Source organism: Suncus etruscus, chromosome 9 (assembly GCF_024139225.1).
Source record: "Suncus etruscus isolate mSunEtr1 chromosome 9, mSunEtr1.pri.cur, whole genome shotgun sequence".
Lineage (NCBI taxonomy): Eukaryota > Metazoa > Chordata > Mammalia > Eulipotyphla > Soricidae > Suncus > Suncus etruscus.
This window is the reverse complement of record NC_064856.1, coordinates 99,207,863-99,225,868: the sequence shown is the minus strand read 5'-3', so window position 1 is coordinate 99,225,868 and position 18,006 is coordinate 99,207,863. Positions and strand designations below refer to the sequence as shown.

The following is an 18,006-nucleotide window of genomic DNA, read 5'->3' as shown; positions in this document are numbered from 1 at the left end:
TTCTAATATTATTATCAGTGCATACAATAAGAAATCAAATTCTATGGAATGAATGAAATTACTGTAAATTTACTCCCACTATTCAAATTTACCTTCAAGGTTTACATTATTGTTTAGACTTGACTGGTCTGCTTTCTCCATGACTCACACAGTTCAGCCACTGATAAGTCTATCATCCCAACATTTGTAAATTTCATTCCTTACATTGTAATCTCAGGATATAATCGTCATACTAAAAATTAAACTGAGCTTTTAAATCAAGCTTTTTTTAAAACACAATATATATTGAGAAAACATTTTTGAACAAGATATTAGTTGAAATTTTCAATTTCTGTTTATGTGTTTTTAATAATATTTTATTTAAACACCTTGATTACAAACATTATTGTGGTTGGGGTTTAGTCATGTAAAGAACACCCCCCCATCAATAGTGCAACATTCCCATCACCAATGTCCCAAATCTCCCTTCTCCCCACCCACCTGTAATCTAGACAGGCTTCCTACTTCCCTCATTCAATCATAGTTATGATAGTTCTCAGTGTGGTTATTTCTCTAACTGAGCTCATCTCTCTTTATGGTGAGCTTCATAAAATGAGATGTAACCTCCAACCCTCATCTCTTTTGACTCTGAAAGTTATTGCAAGAATGTCTTTCTTTTTGATGCCATGAAGTCAATATTTTATGAAGCTAATAGTGTATAAAGTACAAATCTAAATAATTAACCCAAAATGAGTTAATAAAAATAAATATATTGAGGACCATAAAGACAGTAAGGTGGATTTAATCTATGGCACTCCATATGGTCCCCAGACACTGTTAGTGATAAATCTGAATGCATATGTTTACACAGATATGCATGTATACACAAATATGTACAAATATGTTGATTTTATGTGGATAATATATTCTATTTTTTAAAAAATTATAAAAATACCACATTCTAAACATTTAAAAAATGTCTTAGCAGCTCTACTGGAGCAGATACTGTGCTTACGAAGTAAGAAAGTAAATTATTATGTAAGAAGAAAGTCAATAAAATGGGCAGATCTCTTGCCTTGCATCAAGCTGACAGAGTAAGATCCCAATTATCACATATATTCCCTTGAGCATTGCCAAACTCTCAAACCTATGTACTCTGAACCAGAAGCAAATCCTGATTATTATAGTGTATGGCTCAAAACTAACAAAAATAACTATAGAAAAATAGTTACAATTAGAAAGGTAAATAATGATGTTTCTAAAGCAGTATACCCTATAATCTAAAGAGATAAAGGAACCAGAGCAATAGCATAGAAGTAGGGCATTTATTTGCCTTGCATGTGGTCGACCAGATTGGACCCAGTTTTGAATCTGGCATCCATTATGGTTCATTGAGCCTGTTAGGAGTGATTTTCGAGCACAGACTGCCAGGAGTAACCCCTGAACATGGCCGATACGGACCATAAAACAAAACAAAAAAGAAAGAATAAAAGAGATTTGCAATATGATTCATAATCTTTAATTGAATTAGTGTCAGAAATACAAAATAAAAGTTAGTATTTGAATATGTAATTTTAGAATTATGGACTGATAAACTATAGTGATGCATATTTATAAATAAACTATGTATACAAAAAACAGTCAAAATAAATCAAGTGTATATTTTATACTACAAAAATATGGTTTGGAATTATTAGCTTATCCACAGTAGAAAATAATTATAAGAATGTTGTAGTAATTTGATGTAAAATTATGAAAATAAATGAATATTAAGTGAAGGTAAACTAGACTTTGGTAATACATACTACTATGAGAGATTGCCTTCTGATACTTGGAGGTAACCCCTTGAATGAGGAACATGGACATAAGTATATCTTGTGACTGACCAGAACTGTTAGTGGAGCAGCTTATTTTATATATGACAGAAAAAAATGGTTGATTCATGCCTAGCTTTAGAAAGCTATCATCTTGCTGAAAACATCTTTACCTAAACTGTCCCAAACAATTAGCAAGGACATCTGGCATAGAATGAGATATTATAAGATCAATGAATATTTGAATGGTTAAGTAGGGAGGGAAGTGGGGGAATAACCTTGGAGGGAGTTGTCAAGTGGGCCTCAGCAGGAATGTAATAATGAAGCTCTTTGCCTCCTCTGATGGAGACATTTTTTCTCCCTATTTTGGCAATGTTTCCTCAACCCCTTTTATAGCCATGTCCCTACATACAACAATTTAAACTTTATTTATTCATTTAATATTTGGGACTACACCCAGTCATGCAATATTCATATACCTTGTAAATAGTTAAAACCCAAAACAAGGGAGCAAATATTGTTGGACAATTGTCAGGCCCTGTTCCAAACTTAATCAGACAATTTTTGACCAAACAGTTTTCTAAAGGCCTTTTTGACATCTTTGTTTCTGAGACTGTAGATTAAAGGGTTCAACATGGGTATAATCAGTGTATAGAACACAGAGGTCACCTTATCAATATCCAGTGAGTGAAGAGTGCTGGGACGAAGATAAATAAAGATGATGGTTCCATGGTAAATTGTAACTACAATAAGATGGGAAGCACAAGTGGAGAAACCCTTTTTTCTGCCCTCTGCAGAATCTGATTTAAGAATAGCTACTATGATGAAGACATAAGAGAGAAGAACTGTTAGAAGGCAGATAACTTCCACCAAACTAGAAGCCACTACTAGGACAATGTCATTCACGTAAGTGTCAGTGCAGGACAGAGAGAAGAATGGGGAGATATCACAAAAGAAATGATTAATTTCCTTAGAACAGAAAGTCAAATGGAAAGTATTTGTGATATGAATTATGGAACTCATGGTGCCCCCCAGAAATGCTCCAAGTGCAAGCTGCACACAAATTCTCTTAGACATAATAACCGTATAAAGCAATGGGTTGCAGATAGCGATGTAACGGTCATAAGCCATAGCGACTAGAAGAAAAGACTCTGAATCCGCAAAACAGCAGGAAAAATACAGCTGAGCAGCACAACCATTGTAAGAAATGGTTTTGTTAAGGTAAACCAAATCTGCAAGTAATTTCGGGGCAATGGCAGAAGAATAGCATATATCTACGAAGGATAATATGCAGAGGAAAAAATACATTGGTGTGTGCAAGTGGGAACTAGTGGTGATCAATATAATCATTCCAAGGTTTCCTGTGAGGATCACAGAGTAGATGGCAAAAAACACAAGGAAAAGAACACTCTGAAGTTCTGGATGGTCACTAAATCCCAAGAGAATGAATTCGGTCTTCACAGTGTCATTCTCCGACCCCATTTTCCGTAGTGCTCCAAGTATTCTGACAGTGCGGACAGAGTAATGTTGTAATAATAATAACCTCAACATTGACAAAAGAAAGAAATGTTAAAAATAAAATATCAATTTAAAATCTACTTGAATATTCTGATAACCATGAATATCTAGTGTAAGAATTAAATGCATACTTTTATATTTAAGTATGTACTATTTACATCTAAAAGTTACATATTTTCAATGTACAGAGCAATACCAGATACCCAGTAATTGAAATTAAAAATTAGAATTCATTTTTCATCTGCTCTCAACTTCTAAAAATTAATATGTATTTATTAACCATATCATTACAGAACAAACACTTAATAAACAATTATTTTAACATACATCATTTTTGTTTATTCATATATAACATAAAATATTGGTGGGGTCGGAGAGATAGCATGGAGGAAAGGCATTTGCCTTGCATGCAGAAGGACGGTGATTCAAATCCTGGCATCCCTTATGGTCCCTAAGCCTGTCAGGAGCAATTTCTAATCATATCGCCAGGAATAACCCCTGAGCACTGCTGGGTGTGACCCCCCCCCAAAATATATTGATGTTCTGGGTGGCATTTTCTTTAGTTACAGGAGCAGGCATACCTATTTTCCTTTATAATATTCAATTACCCTTAAAGAAGAGCAAAAAAAAATAGAAAAAAAATTAATTTTACATGAGTTGTAGAACATGGTAAACTCTGGTTTTGTCATTCAGATTATGTGAAACTTTGGGCAGATCAATTTGACACTGATTTCATTACTATCACATATATTAAGAATCCCACCACCATCATCCTTTTTAAAAGCAAAAAAAAAAAAAAAATGAAGGTATCTTTGTAACTAAGGGTTAAATGAATTACCTACTAGGCCTTGCAACCATCTGACCTCATTTATTCACTATTGTAAATTTGGCAGCATAAAATTTGAATAAATTAAGGTATCTATTTTATTTAATCTGGAATACAAGCAATAAGAATTGGAGAAAGTCTCATGACTTATTATTTGTAAAACATAGCTTCTTAATTCGTTAAATAATTAAAAATTAATTTGAAAATAAAATGTTGAGACATGTTTGTTACAATTTTTACCTGTATCTAAATATGTATAAACATTAATCTTTAAGACTTTATGTTACACAACTCTGGTCCTTTTATCAGCTATTAGAATCCTTATTGAAAATTCTGAACTTTTTTTTCCTTTGGTAATATGGGCTATACTCAGGTCTTATTCCTGGATCTATGCTCATAGATCAGAGATCAAACCTGGCCATGCTTAGAGTATGAGTGTATGAAACCGTATTAGCTACATAAAAAGTAAATTATCATTCTGTTTTCCTTCTGGCCTCAATATTTTCATTTTAAATATTAAGCAAATTACCTTATATATACCAGAATATTATATTTTTGAAGAAAATGTGGTATAGCAATTTTTTTTCTTCAATTTTCTTCTTGAACCACCATGAAACATTATCACTTAAATATTTGTAATTGTCATGGATTGTGCTTCCAACTCCCCCATCCCAATTTCTGTAAAAAATATACCTATTTTACTTCATAATATATCTAATAATATATTTACACATCTGTAAAGAAGAGAAGGTAGGTTATTGATCATAGACTGAAGTAATGGCCATTTCATTAAATCAAGGAACAGTTCATATTATACCCATTGATCAGTGGTAGTTTTATGGACGACTTGGGACATTACCTTTTGAAAATTATTAAATATAATTTAGAAAGTCTTGAACAAAATGGTCCTCTTTAATATACATTCTCAAATAAATGTAGAGTCTAAACTTATCTAGCATATTTTTAAATTCTCTACTTTTGGGGAGGGGAAAATTCTTTAATTATTAAATTAAACAATAAAAATGATGAAGTAATTTATATTAAGAAAATTAGTTGGGAAATATTTTTAAGGATAATTCAGTTTGGTACAATAATTTTAGGATTCAAATATAAAAGCAAATGGGACCATAAAAGAAGAAACGATTAGGAAATTGTTGAGTCTAAAGTGGAAAATGATCATGTTTTCTTATATACTTTATATCTGATAAGTTAGACTAAAAGTAGAGGTTCCTGAGAGTTTCACAAAATTACATATTCTCGTAATATGTTGTCGACATTGACCCTATGCCAATATTTAAAATTTATTTTTTAAATTCCATTTGGACAACTCAGTAGTTTTATCTGTATATAAATAACTGCTGACATCAATGCATATCATAATATATAATAATGCCATAATATATAGATGGATTTAATAGTGCTAACAATGATCATAAAATCATGTGATAAAAATGATGATTGGTTCTATTTCTTTTTGAGTAAATCGCAGATTTGAATATGTAGTTAGACATGGTTTCTAAAAGCATCAACACTTTAAATATAATCTGAGTGAAAATAAAGATTATTTAGTATAAACTCTTTTACTCAGATCTAATATGCTATGATCATATTGGAAACACTTACCACTTTCTATACTCGTCTTATTTTAATCAGCATCAATTTATTTGTTCTTGAAAATATCAATTTTGAACAAATTATTTTTATAAAATTGGTTTAAAGAAACCTCTTTATTAATCCATTTGCATCTTGTGTTCATAGAAATATGTGTTACCAAGATCTCCTCACAAAGGAGGACTATGATTCCAATGATAGTACAGAACTTTTATATTTTGAATTGAGGATTTTGAGAATGACTTTATGATCTTACATCAGATCCTATTATTTCTCATTTTTAGGTCTCAGTGGGAAAAAGATCTGTAAAAGCAATTATTTCTACTGAGACATTAATTAGACAAAAATGATGTAATGTTTTTCTTCATATTGAGAATGTCTCAAAATATATTTTGCTCTCCAAATAGTAGCTTATGTAAAATTAATTCTATTTGCTAATTAATGTAAAGAATCAATTCAAAGGAATTTATCAGACTGTCCTATTTAGTGTAATAGTGTTGTTGGATTAATTCAAATGAATTAATATGAACCTATGTTCAGAATAAGAAAGTTAACATGGTAAGCAAATACAAATCACATGCTAAATTAATGACTTTATATGCTACATATGCACCTCTACTCAAGCGCAATCATGGATCGACAAATCCAATGCATTTGGCATAAGTTTTAGAATGTAAGGGGTACTCCAATGAAGAAATATATGGCTGGTAAAATATGTATTTTTATAAAAGTGAACTATAAGTTATTTTGAGTTTTTATGTTCCCAGAAGATTATTTTCAGTAGAAATAAAATATTTTCCAAATGACTAATAAAAACTCTTAGCTAAGTCACAAACACACTTATGTCTATGAAGAAATCTACCTTTGGTTCTCTTGACAATGAACCAGAATACTTTCCCAATCACTTCTGTTGCAGAGACAAAGGTGAATTAGAAGAAAATGAGATGCCATCAAAATCAAAATGCTATTTTAAGTAATAGATTTTCATATTGTATATTTAAAAAAAACTGCTTAAATGGAAAAAAACATGTTTAATGTGGCTTCATTTCAGATATGTTGTAAGAACATGCAGTGTAGGGTCCGAAGCAGTGGCACAACTGGTAAAGCATCTGTCTTGTCTGTGCTAGCCTCGGATGGACCACGGTTCTGCCACCTGACGTCCCACATGGTCCTCCAAGCCAGGAGCAATTTCTGAGCACATAACCAGGTGTAACTCTTGAGAGTCAAATGGGTGTGGCCCCCAAAAAACTATATATGTATATATTTGTAGTTGGGTTTCAGTCTTAAAAAGAACACCCCAGGGCCGAAAAGATAGCATGGAGGTGGGGTGTTTGTCTTGCATGCAGAAGGACCATGGTTCGAATCCTGGCATTCCATATAATCCACGGAACCTGCCAGGAGCGATTTCTGAGAACAGAGCCTAGAATAACCCCTGAGCGCTACCAGGTGTGACCCCAAAACTAAAACAAACAAACAAACAAACAAAAACTGAACACTCCATTTCAACAGTGCAAAATTCTCACCACCAATGCCCCCTCTCCCACATCATCCCCATCTCTGCCTGTCATGATAGTTGTTAGAGTAGTTATTTCTCTAACTGAACTCACTACTCTTTGTGATGAGCTTCATATCGTGAGCCAGTTTTTCCAGCCCTCGTCTCTATTGTCTCTGGGCATTATTACAATACTGTCTTTTACTTTTCTTAAAATCCATAGATCAGTGAGACTTCTGCATCTAACTCTCTTTCTCTGACTTATTTCACTTAGCACAATAGTTTCCATTTCTATCGATCTACAAGTAAAGTTCACGACAACATGGTGTTGGCCTGCGTTGTTTCCCTATTGTCATGATTGTGTGTGTGTGTTTTTTTTTCCTATGTGTTATTTGGGGATTCATTGGCTAGAAATACATACAGCCGCAAAGCAGAGTAGCCAGGCCTCTCTTGCTCCACCCTACTTGGGTGTTGCCAGTTTACCTCTTATCAAGAAGCTTCTGCAAATGCTTCTGGGTGGGGCTGGACTCAAAAGCCACAGCCAATGGTCAGGTGACAACCCCTTGCAATGGTATTCAGGGGCAATCAGGTTCCACCCTCTTTGGGCATTTCCAGCTCAACTCTGGTCATGCAGCTTACTCAGATCCTTCTGGATTGGGCTGGTCTCAAAAGCCAAAACCAATGGTCAGGCTGCATACCCATGCAATGCCATTTAGAGACCTGTGTTAACATTTTAGATTTCCAGATTAATATACAAATAAATTGTTTATAGAAAAATTTTGGTAGAGTCCTAAGAATTTTCTAAATAAATTATGACATCTACAAAATCTGAGAGGATGAGGTGTTCGTTTCCTATATGGATATCCTTGTTATATTTTCCTGCTTGATTGCTTCCAGTACTCTGTTAAATAGAAATGACCAGAATGGATAACCTTACCTTTTGCCTGCTATTAGGAGAAAGGCCTTTATTATTTCACCCATTGAATATAATATTACTATATAATTATGGTAAATGGCCAAGACTATATTGAGAAAAGTTCCTTCCATTTCCATTTGTTGAGCTATTTTTTAGGAAGAAATTTTGATCTTGTCAAATTATTTTATGTAATTGATAGATTCATATTATTTATACTTTTACATTTTTGATATGGTTGGCGTATTATAGTGATTAACTTACACATTTTAAACTATGCTTGCATCTCTGGAGTGAATCATAGTTGATGGTGGGGGTAGGAATTATTGATGAGCCATTGGAACCTATTTGGTAGTATTCTTTGAGAATCTTTGCATCTATGTACTTAAATGATACTGGCTTCCAGTTCTGTTCTGTGTGTGTGTGTGTGTGTATGTGTGTGTGTATGTGTGTGTGCGTGTGTGTGGCATCTCTGTCTGCTTTTGATAGTAGGTTGATGTTATATTCATATAAATTCTTTGGAAATTCTTATTTTTTCAATTTCCAGGTATAGCCTGGAACATATTATCAGTAAGTCCTCTTTAAAAATTTTTTTGAAACCTTGAAAAAATTAACTATGCTGTAGAATTTTGAATCTGAGCCTGGCCTTTTGTTTTTGGAATAATTTTTGATTACTATTTCAATTTTTCCTATAATGATATGTCTGTCTGTTCAGGTATTCCAACATTGTGAGGTTATAGGAGTTGTAGCATTTAAAGCTATCTCTTTTTTGTTTCTGTTTTTGGGCCACACCTGGTGACACTTAGGGGTTGATCCAGGTTACACACTCAAGAAAGGTTGCTCCTGTCTTGGGGGACCATATGGGATGCCAGGGATTGAACTGAGATCTGTAGTGGATCAGCTGTGTGCAGGCAACTGCCCTACCCCTGCACTATCACTCCTGGCCCTAAGCTATCTCTTTGTAATGATTCAACATTACAAAATGTCACTGTGAACATGAAAGAACAAGGTAGTTACAGAAATCAAAAAAGGATAAACATTCATAGAGTATACATATTCCAAAGAGATAGTAGGGTATAAATCCCTTTCATTACAAGTGCCTGCCCGTCCATTTTGTTCAATTTCTAAAATTGTATGTGATACCACAAGCCCAGGATGATCTTGAGCACAGAACAAGGAATAAGCTCTTTCTCAATACAGCAATCTGTAGTCCCCAAACAAAGTATCTTTTACTACATGTGCAACTTCATTGTAAAAATTTTTAGATTCTTGGTAGTCTTCAGAATAGCTCTAAAATAGGGACAATCTAGGTTTTGGCTGATATAAAGTTCACCTATATATGTTGGTTGTACCAATTATGGTAGAGAATGTTAAAAGAGAAATGCAATCCTATTCATGTTGCAGAGATGGTGCAAAGATAGGGTCTAGACTCTAGAAAATTAAGTCTCCAAAGTGATAAAGAAGATTTTAGGGGCTGGAGTGTGATAGCACAGTGGTAGGACATTTGCCTTGCAGCTTCAGACTCAGGATAGACCTTGGATCTATTCCTAGCATCCAATATGGTCCCCCAAGCTTGCCAGGAGGGATTTCTGAGTGCAGAGCCAAGAGTAACCCCTGAGCACTGCTGGGTGTGGGCCAACACCCTAAAAATTTTAATAAAGATATAAAATGGAATCTTCCTACATTTCTGTGCCAGAAATAATTACAATAGTACTTATGTAATACATTAGATAACTTTCTAATATTTCTACATAAATTGATGTGGAAATATTTATGTGAATAAATGAGGAAAGGTTTCTGGGTTTGTTTGTTTGTTTGTTTTTTCAGATCACACTGCATTCCTCACAGGCTTTTCCACCTCTGTGCTTGAATTGCTCCTCACTGTGCTTGGGAGACAATGCTATGCTAGACATCTCAGATAAGCAATTTGGGCACTAGTCCATTTACCTATATATGGGGAACCACACAGAAAAATAAATAATAAATTCAGTATTGGAGAAATTGTAAAAAAAATCATTTACACTAATGGCTCAGTTAAATAAATAGGCATATATCATCATGTCTTTGACATTCTAGAATGTAACACTTTGGATTTGATGGTATATATTTTGATTATTTCTATTTTATTAAACTTAATGAAATCATGGTTTTTGTTGACTTTTACTTTATTGTATATAAGATAAATGACTAAAATTATAAAATTGATAAATATGCAAATTAATATGGCTAAAATATTACAAATATTAAACTATGAGAGGTAAAATTTAGATGACTGCAAATATCTACTTTTCATGAATTACAGAGGACATGCAAGCAAACAGAAGGCATCTTTATATAAAACAATAACCAATATGTATATATTTCAGAGGCATTTATGTAATCTTACACATTTTGTGAGTACTCTTTAGCTTTTGTAATTTTCACTTAAAAAAGAGAACTCTAGGGGCTGGAGTGGTGGCACGAAGTGGTAAAGCATCTTGCCCACATGCTAGCCTAGGATGAACCATGGTTCAATCCCCTAGGGTCCCATATGGTCCCCCAAGTCAGGAGTGATTTCTGAGCACATAGCCAGTAGTAACCCCTGAGCATCACCAGGCATGGTCCCAAAAAAAACCCCAAAAAACAAAAAAACAAAAAAAAAAAGAAAAGGAGAACTCTAACACTGAAAACAATGAGAAAAGTAATAAAATTATTCATTAAAACATGTTTTGCTTCATTAAGTATGGAAGAGACTGAATACCATAATAGTCTTAGTTCATTAAGATACAAAAACTTATGATGATAAAATTATATTTCCATAATGATACGATGAATGTAAGTCTATAGGTCAAATGTATTTTAGTACTACAGCCACTGTCCAGAATTTTGCAATTTTATCATCTCTTCATGTTTCTGGAATCACAAATGAGGTTCATGTTATCTATATTTACTTAACATAGAATGATGAAAGCCAAATCAGTTTTTTCATTTTTGCATGATAGGGTATGTAATTTTTGATTTAAAAATTATTAATCAAAAATAAATAAACACATTCAGTGATGTATCTGTCTTACTCATGCTTCTGCACTCAGGAATAAATCCTGTTAGTCTTGGGAAACCATGTAGAATATCAGAAATAAAACATGGATTTCCCAAGTGCAAGGACAGGGTCATATCCACAGTACTATGATTCTTGGTACTCAAAATTAATTGTTTTTATAACATTGTTGTCTTGAAAAAAAGTAGAAATGATTGACTGTTGGGCCACAGTGGCTGTGTTTGTAATATCTGGGTAGCAGCTTACAGTTTTGCACATAAATTCAGGCAGTCATGGGAGAAAATACAATTTTGACCAGGGTTGTTGAGCAGAGTTTTGGGTCTTACTGATCAAGCCAAGTTTATTTTTCTACTGTTTTCTCCTAATACTTTTATTAGGCAGAGTTTAACATAAATTCCTCGAGGGTCATGGTTGACTTAATATAGGCTATTGTGCTAAATAACTCAGAAAAGTGAAAGAAAAAAAAAGTGATTTTTACAGATGGATGATAACAGTGCTTAAGGGTTTTACTCCTTGCTCTGAGCTCAGGCATTTTTTCTGATGGATTCAGGGAAATTTTGAAGTGCTGTACATAAAACTGTGTTGACTAATCTCTCCAGCCTCAGATTGTTTTAAATATATATTAGCTGTGCTGTTTTCTTAGAAGTATGATTCCTTATAAAACCAATCAAATTCTCTCTTGAAGAAACTGGACATAAAGAAAAATATAGTCCTGAATTTTCAGCATACTGTCATGTTTGTAGCACATCAAGCAATAATAAGACAAGAACTAATGGAAATTGCTCCTCAAAATTTTTTATTTGTCATACATTATTTACAACTCTAAAATAAGTGCCTCAGTTTACTGTCTCTAATATTTAAATGCCTTAATCCTCTTATAACTTTGAATTAATAATTCTAATTAGGATGGATAATTATCTGAAAACCACAATCTACTTTTTTTCCTCAATAGACAATTTTCCTTTGATTTCTTTACTCCAAGAAATTGAGTGAAGGGGCCGGGCGGTGGCGCTCGAGGTAAGGTGCCTGCCTTACCTGCGCTAGCCTAGGAGACGGACCGCGGTTCGATCCCCCGGCGTCCCATATGGTCCCCCAGGCCAGGAGCGACTTCTGAGCGCATAGCCAGGAGTAACCCCTGAGCGTCACCGGGTGTGGCCCAAAAACCAAAAAAAAAAAAAAAAAAAAAAAGAAATTGAGTGAAAATATGGGTACACATTTTTACAAAAAATACATCGATACCATTTGGGCAAGGTCCTTCAATTTTTATTTTGTCTGTCATTGGTGATTGCAAGTATCTTCTATTATCAGTGTTGATCTTGAGAAAATACAAGTTTACTAGCAACCCCATTTTTTATCTAGACAACATTATTCTATTTTACCTATAGACAGATAAAAGAAAGAACTAGCATAGACAGTAGGAGTGTCTTTGATCTATATAAAACAAATATTCTGCTTGTGTTTCTGTAGATTAAACAAGAGTAATTATTTTTGTTTGTTTATTTTGGGGCCGCACATGGTAATGATCAGGGATTACTCCTGGTTCTGTGCTCAGAAATCGCTCCTATCGCTCAGAAAATGCTCCATGAAACATATGAGATGCCGAGGATAGAACAGGGGTATGTCCTGGATCATCTATGTGCAAAGGAAATGCCCTACTGCTGTGCTATCACACCAGCTTCAAGAATAAATAACTTTTATTATGTATCTCCTCTCTGATAGTTTCTTTCTTAGATACAAGAATGGATAAGTTACAAATATTGGTCTTTGGGGAATTCTTGAGACCCACTGTGATGTCATCTTTTGAATCGTTAAGATTTACTCTTTCTTAAGACACTTTTAAAGCATTCTCCACCTGTTCCACCCACTTGAATACTTCAGTGATTGATATTATAAGAACCACATACATTGTGAATTTCAAAGCAAGTTCATCCATTCGTCCTTCTCTCTTCAAGAGTTTTATCTTTTTTTATTCAACATAATTTAATTGAACTTTGCCCATTTTGTAGCAACAAGCAGAATTATAGCTTTTTTTTGATAGCTGCATGATAAACTCTTCATTAGCAATTGGGTCTTTCATGCAGGCTGTTTAAAAATATATGATTATTGTCAGGAAAATAAAAATGATAGCAATGAGAAAATCACCTCTGAGTAGTGAAAGTGACTTTTATGAAAGATAATAGAATCTACCAGTTTGGGCAAAGAGTAAATGAAAAAACTGAACTCACGTCCTTAACTGCTGATCAAATTATAATATTATTAATTCTCTGTGCAAGACAGTGTGAAGACTGCTAAAATATTAAAAAAGTATAATTTCAATTCAGATCTGGAAAGGTGCATCACAGAAAAGTTTATGGAAAGACTGATCATTTACACCACTCTTTGTCTTATAGTGTAATATAAAATAAAAATAAGTACATATAGGCTTGGTTTTCACATCATTGTAAAATTTGTAAACTTTCTGTAAATTTATTTCTTGTTTCTATGACTCTACTCTTTTCACTCTGAGGAATCCATGTTCAAGTGAGAACACAGATTTCCTCTTTTTCTCTCCATACACATCTAAATAAGTTTTATTTAATAAAGCTTATGTTTCTTCAAAACAATTAGTTCATACATATATTCAAACCTTATAGAAAAATGATTATAGTAGCTAAATTTTCTAATTGACAACACAATATGCTATTTATTTATTGTGGCACTACACAACAAAGAGATTAACAGATAAAATTACTTGCCTTTGAATAAAGGAATCCCTTAATATTAGAATATTAGAAATATCTTCATCAAAATATACAAATATAAAATTTAATTTCTGAACAGATTTTGAGGAAACATACAGAATAGTCATACCAGCATAAACTTATGCAAGGTCTCATAGTTAAACACCAAAAGATTCCTAAAGTTTTATATTCTGGCCTGACTTCATGATAAAGAGAATTTTTATATGAAATTGTGACTTAGCTACAGATATAATTTTAAAAGCATTTTAATGACAAGTAGTTGATGCATATATTTTGATATTCTATATGCATTTGATATAACTAAAATATCTTATTATTTATTTTTAATTCTCCAGATATTCAAGAGTTTGTAAAATCTTCATATTCAAAATTTTATAAAATTGGTAAAGCATATTTCTTTTCTAGAGTAGTTATTTAAAAGCTTTCATCATTTTAAAAATATGTTGCAAGGGCTGGAGAGAGAGTACAGTGAATAGGGCATTTGCCTTGCATGCAAACAATCCCTGGCTCCCAATATGGTCCTCCAGCCTGCCAAGAGTGATTTCTGAGGCCAGACCTAAGAGTAATCCAGATCTTCATAGGGTGTAAGTCCCAAACAAAAAAAAATAAATAAAATAAAAATATGTTACCTCCTTTAAAGAATAGAGATGATAGAGAAATCTATGGTCCTGATTTTCATTCCCAGGAACTGAGGTGCATGGTCATTTAGTTTATTTTTATTTGTTTAAACTTTATTGATTGATTGATTCAGTGATTTATTGGTTTCTGGACCAGACCCCTCAGAAGCTCAGGGGTCACTTCTGGCTCTGCACTCAGATTGCCCCTGGCAGGCTGGCGGTCCATCTGGAATGCCGAGAATCAAACTGGGTCTCTCCTGGGTCAGCACATACAAGGCAAAGTTCCTACTGCTTGCTATCTCTCTAGCCCCTCATTTAGTTTTTCCGATCTTATATTCATGAGCTAACCAGTGACAAAGACTTTACCACTCTAACAGAAATCGTATTGGTGGACAATTTTATACATGGCCTTATTTATAATGTTATAGCCTATATGAAAACTGTAGGTGATGTTTTATTTCTCATTTTTATCTCTTTTATCTTAAATGCCATCTCATTTCCACTTCCTTTATGATTAAACATTTATTATTTTAAAAGGTAAAAAAATTCCTTTAGGAATTTATTTAGATCACCAAATTTTCAGAAATATTTGTCAATCATGGTAAAAAATGTCAGAATAATTAGAAATTTAGTTTGCTTTATGTGGACAGATATGTTTGTAAATTCAATGTTCAATCTTCCCCAAAATCAAAAAGAATTTATGCTCTCTATCAACATATATACAAAAAGAACCTGGTAAAAATAAATATAGAAAAATTAATAGCAGTATTAAAGGATAAACATGTTACTCCAAACATGAGACAAAGAAGAAATATTATTCAATAAATATATATTAAATTCCTGATATAGGTATAATTTAATTTAATAGGGAACTATAAAATATGCTTAGAGTTAATTTGTATTTATTAAAAGAATAATCTCTTCTTAAAAACTATATAGAGTAGTTTATGTTAACAGAAGACTCAAATGTGTTATACATGCATGATTTACTGATCCATTTTTTGTTATTGTTGTTGAGTTTTATTTGGTTTCTTGTTTGTTTCTTTGTTTTGGGGACACACCCATTGACTCTCAGGGGTTACTTTTGGCTATGTGCTCAGAAATTGCTCCTAGCTTGAGGGGACCATATGGGATGCAGGGGTATTGAACCGTAGTCTGTCCTAGGCTAGCACTTGCAAGGCAGACACCTTACCTCTAGCTCCACTGCTCTGGCCCCCTGATCCATTTTTAGTACAAAGAATTCATGATATCATGTGTTCAGTAGAGGTAAAATAGGCTAAATCTTATTAAATCAATTGAAAAGAATAAAGTGACATAAAATTCTCAATATGTAATTATATATACAAATTCACAAGTTATTTGCATAGTATTATTAAATTCAACATTATAATTAAAATAAAAAATACTCATACACCAAATTTTATTTATTATAAAATGTTCAACATTTTCTTAAATATTTTAGAATAAGAAAATTATATTTGGTAAAATAAAATTTGTTTTGTAAAGATATATCAGGAAGAAAACATAACACTTCATGAATCTATGATTGCGAATAATCAAAGTGTTGGTTAATACATTCCTGTGAATTTATGTAAGCATAAAAAGAATCTTGTTGCTTTCCACATAAAAGGGATGGATGTATAAGTTTTAAATAGGGAGTAGCAAGCACAATAAAATAATTTTTTGACTAGAGACATTAAAATTGCAAAATAGAAATTATATTGGGAAACAGGTATCATGGGATACAAATATTTCTAAGATATTTTGTACATTTTCTCAACCACTTACAAGTAACAAACATCACATGATGAATCACATTAATAGACCTGCTACTTAATCCTAAGAAAGTCCCTGAATATCCAGGGACTACACAAAGGGTGACTATGTAAGCCAGGTCAATTGGAAGGCGATGCTGAACCAGTTTGCAGAAAGTACTGCATAAAAAAGTCAGTAATATTATATCAGGTACTAGTATATTATCTTGTCTTTCTGATTTGTGTTTTATATTTTTTATGTTCTTCACCATTTTTTAATTCTGACTACAATTTATTTTACAATATCAGAGGAGTGTATAAAATATAATGTACTTATTTAATTTTTATACTTTAATTAAAATATGTATATGAATCAATAATTATCAATAAATGAGTAAGCATAAATTGTGGAGTTCATTAGGAGCCTTATATTGCTTTCTATATCTTAGTGGAATTATATTTTAAATGTTTTCCATTATAAGAATGGCGTATTGCCAGACAATCCTCTGCAGGCAGATTTTTAAATACGTTTACAGGAATATTTACAGATCAGTATGATGATCACTAGATAATAACTCATAGTTTGAGTTTATTTCCCTAATCTTCCTTTTGATTATTTTTTACACTTCAAAAATAAAAAAGGAAAGGTATGTTTCTATAGACAACTATTTGCTTTTGATAAAGCATAAAAGTATTAATAGAAGTCAATTGGCATAATGTCCAATCACTCTATTAAAACTAAAGTGAGGTCAGATTAGAAAGCGCTATTTCAGGTTATTAGAGAGCAAAAGAAGTCAACATAAAAGAATATAATCATTAACCATTTTGTGATTTTAGAGAATAGAACTATAGGGCTAACGTGATACATAACTATCTCACTGGATAGATTCTATCTAATGTTTAGAGGAAAGCACCAGGTAAATTCTATTACAAGTATGTGGAGTGAAATACATGATTGCAATATTACTTCCCCTTCCACTGCCATTTGTGCTACCAGAATCCAGAGGTAAAGGTCCCATTTTTCTTCTTAAAATCCTCTGAGCAGCAAAAGCTTTGAGGAAAGAATCTGGTCAGCTTTGGTCACTCCTTGATGTACTCTAGATTTTCACAAATGCAGATGTAATAACCTATTATCAAGCTGTAACCATCCGTCTGATTTCTGAACATCCTAACTTTGAATACCTATGGTAAGTAGATTATCATGGGGAAGTAATTAGTATTATTCCGTAAAGTTCTATTGTTCTAACTTGACCTATATTTTGAAATCGAGGAAGAATGCAACCTAATTATTATCTGCATATGTCAGTTACTTGTGATTTTATACTATATAAAAAATTCAGGACTACACATTTTATATGCATCGAACAATTTTCAAAAGTCACTGATTACTTGAGCCAATTTACTTTCAGAATTATTTGTTATGAAATATTAAGGATAAAATTTATTAGCATAAAATAATGTATCACTAATTATATTTGAAGTAGTATTGCATAAAAAGTCTAATTTTTAATATCTATAATTTACACATATGAAATATTTTTAATTCAAAATTGGTTTTATGTAACATAAAATTTACCTAATAATCAGATCTATACTTGATACCTAAACACTATATACTCCCAGAAATTGCTACAATATTATATGATGAAACTAATCTGCCAACGCTGTTTCTTTATCTCTATCAAGGATCTCCAGATCAGGAAA

General features: G+C 32.7%; 1 protein-coding gene across 1 annotated transcript; it reads right to left on the bottom strand.

Moving 5' to 3' along the window:
* Nucleotides 1-2,342: 2,342 nt before the first annotated feature.
* On the bottom strand, nucleotides 2,343-3,275 carry LOC126018649 (olfactory receptor 5I1-like). The gene has a single exon (XM_049780748.1). It carries the CDS (start codon nucleotides 3,273-3,275, stop codon nucleotides 2,343-2,345), a length of 933 nt encoding a protein of 310 aa, XP_049636705.1.
* Nucleotides 3,276-18,006: the final 14,731 nt, after the last annotated feature.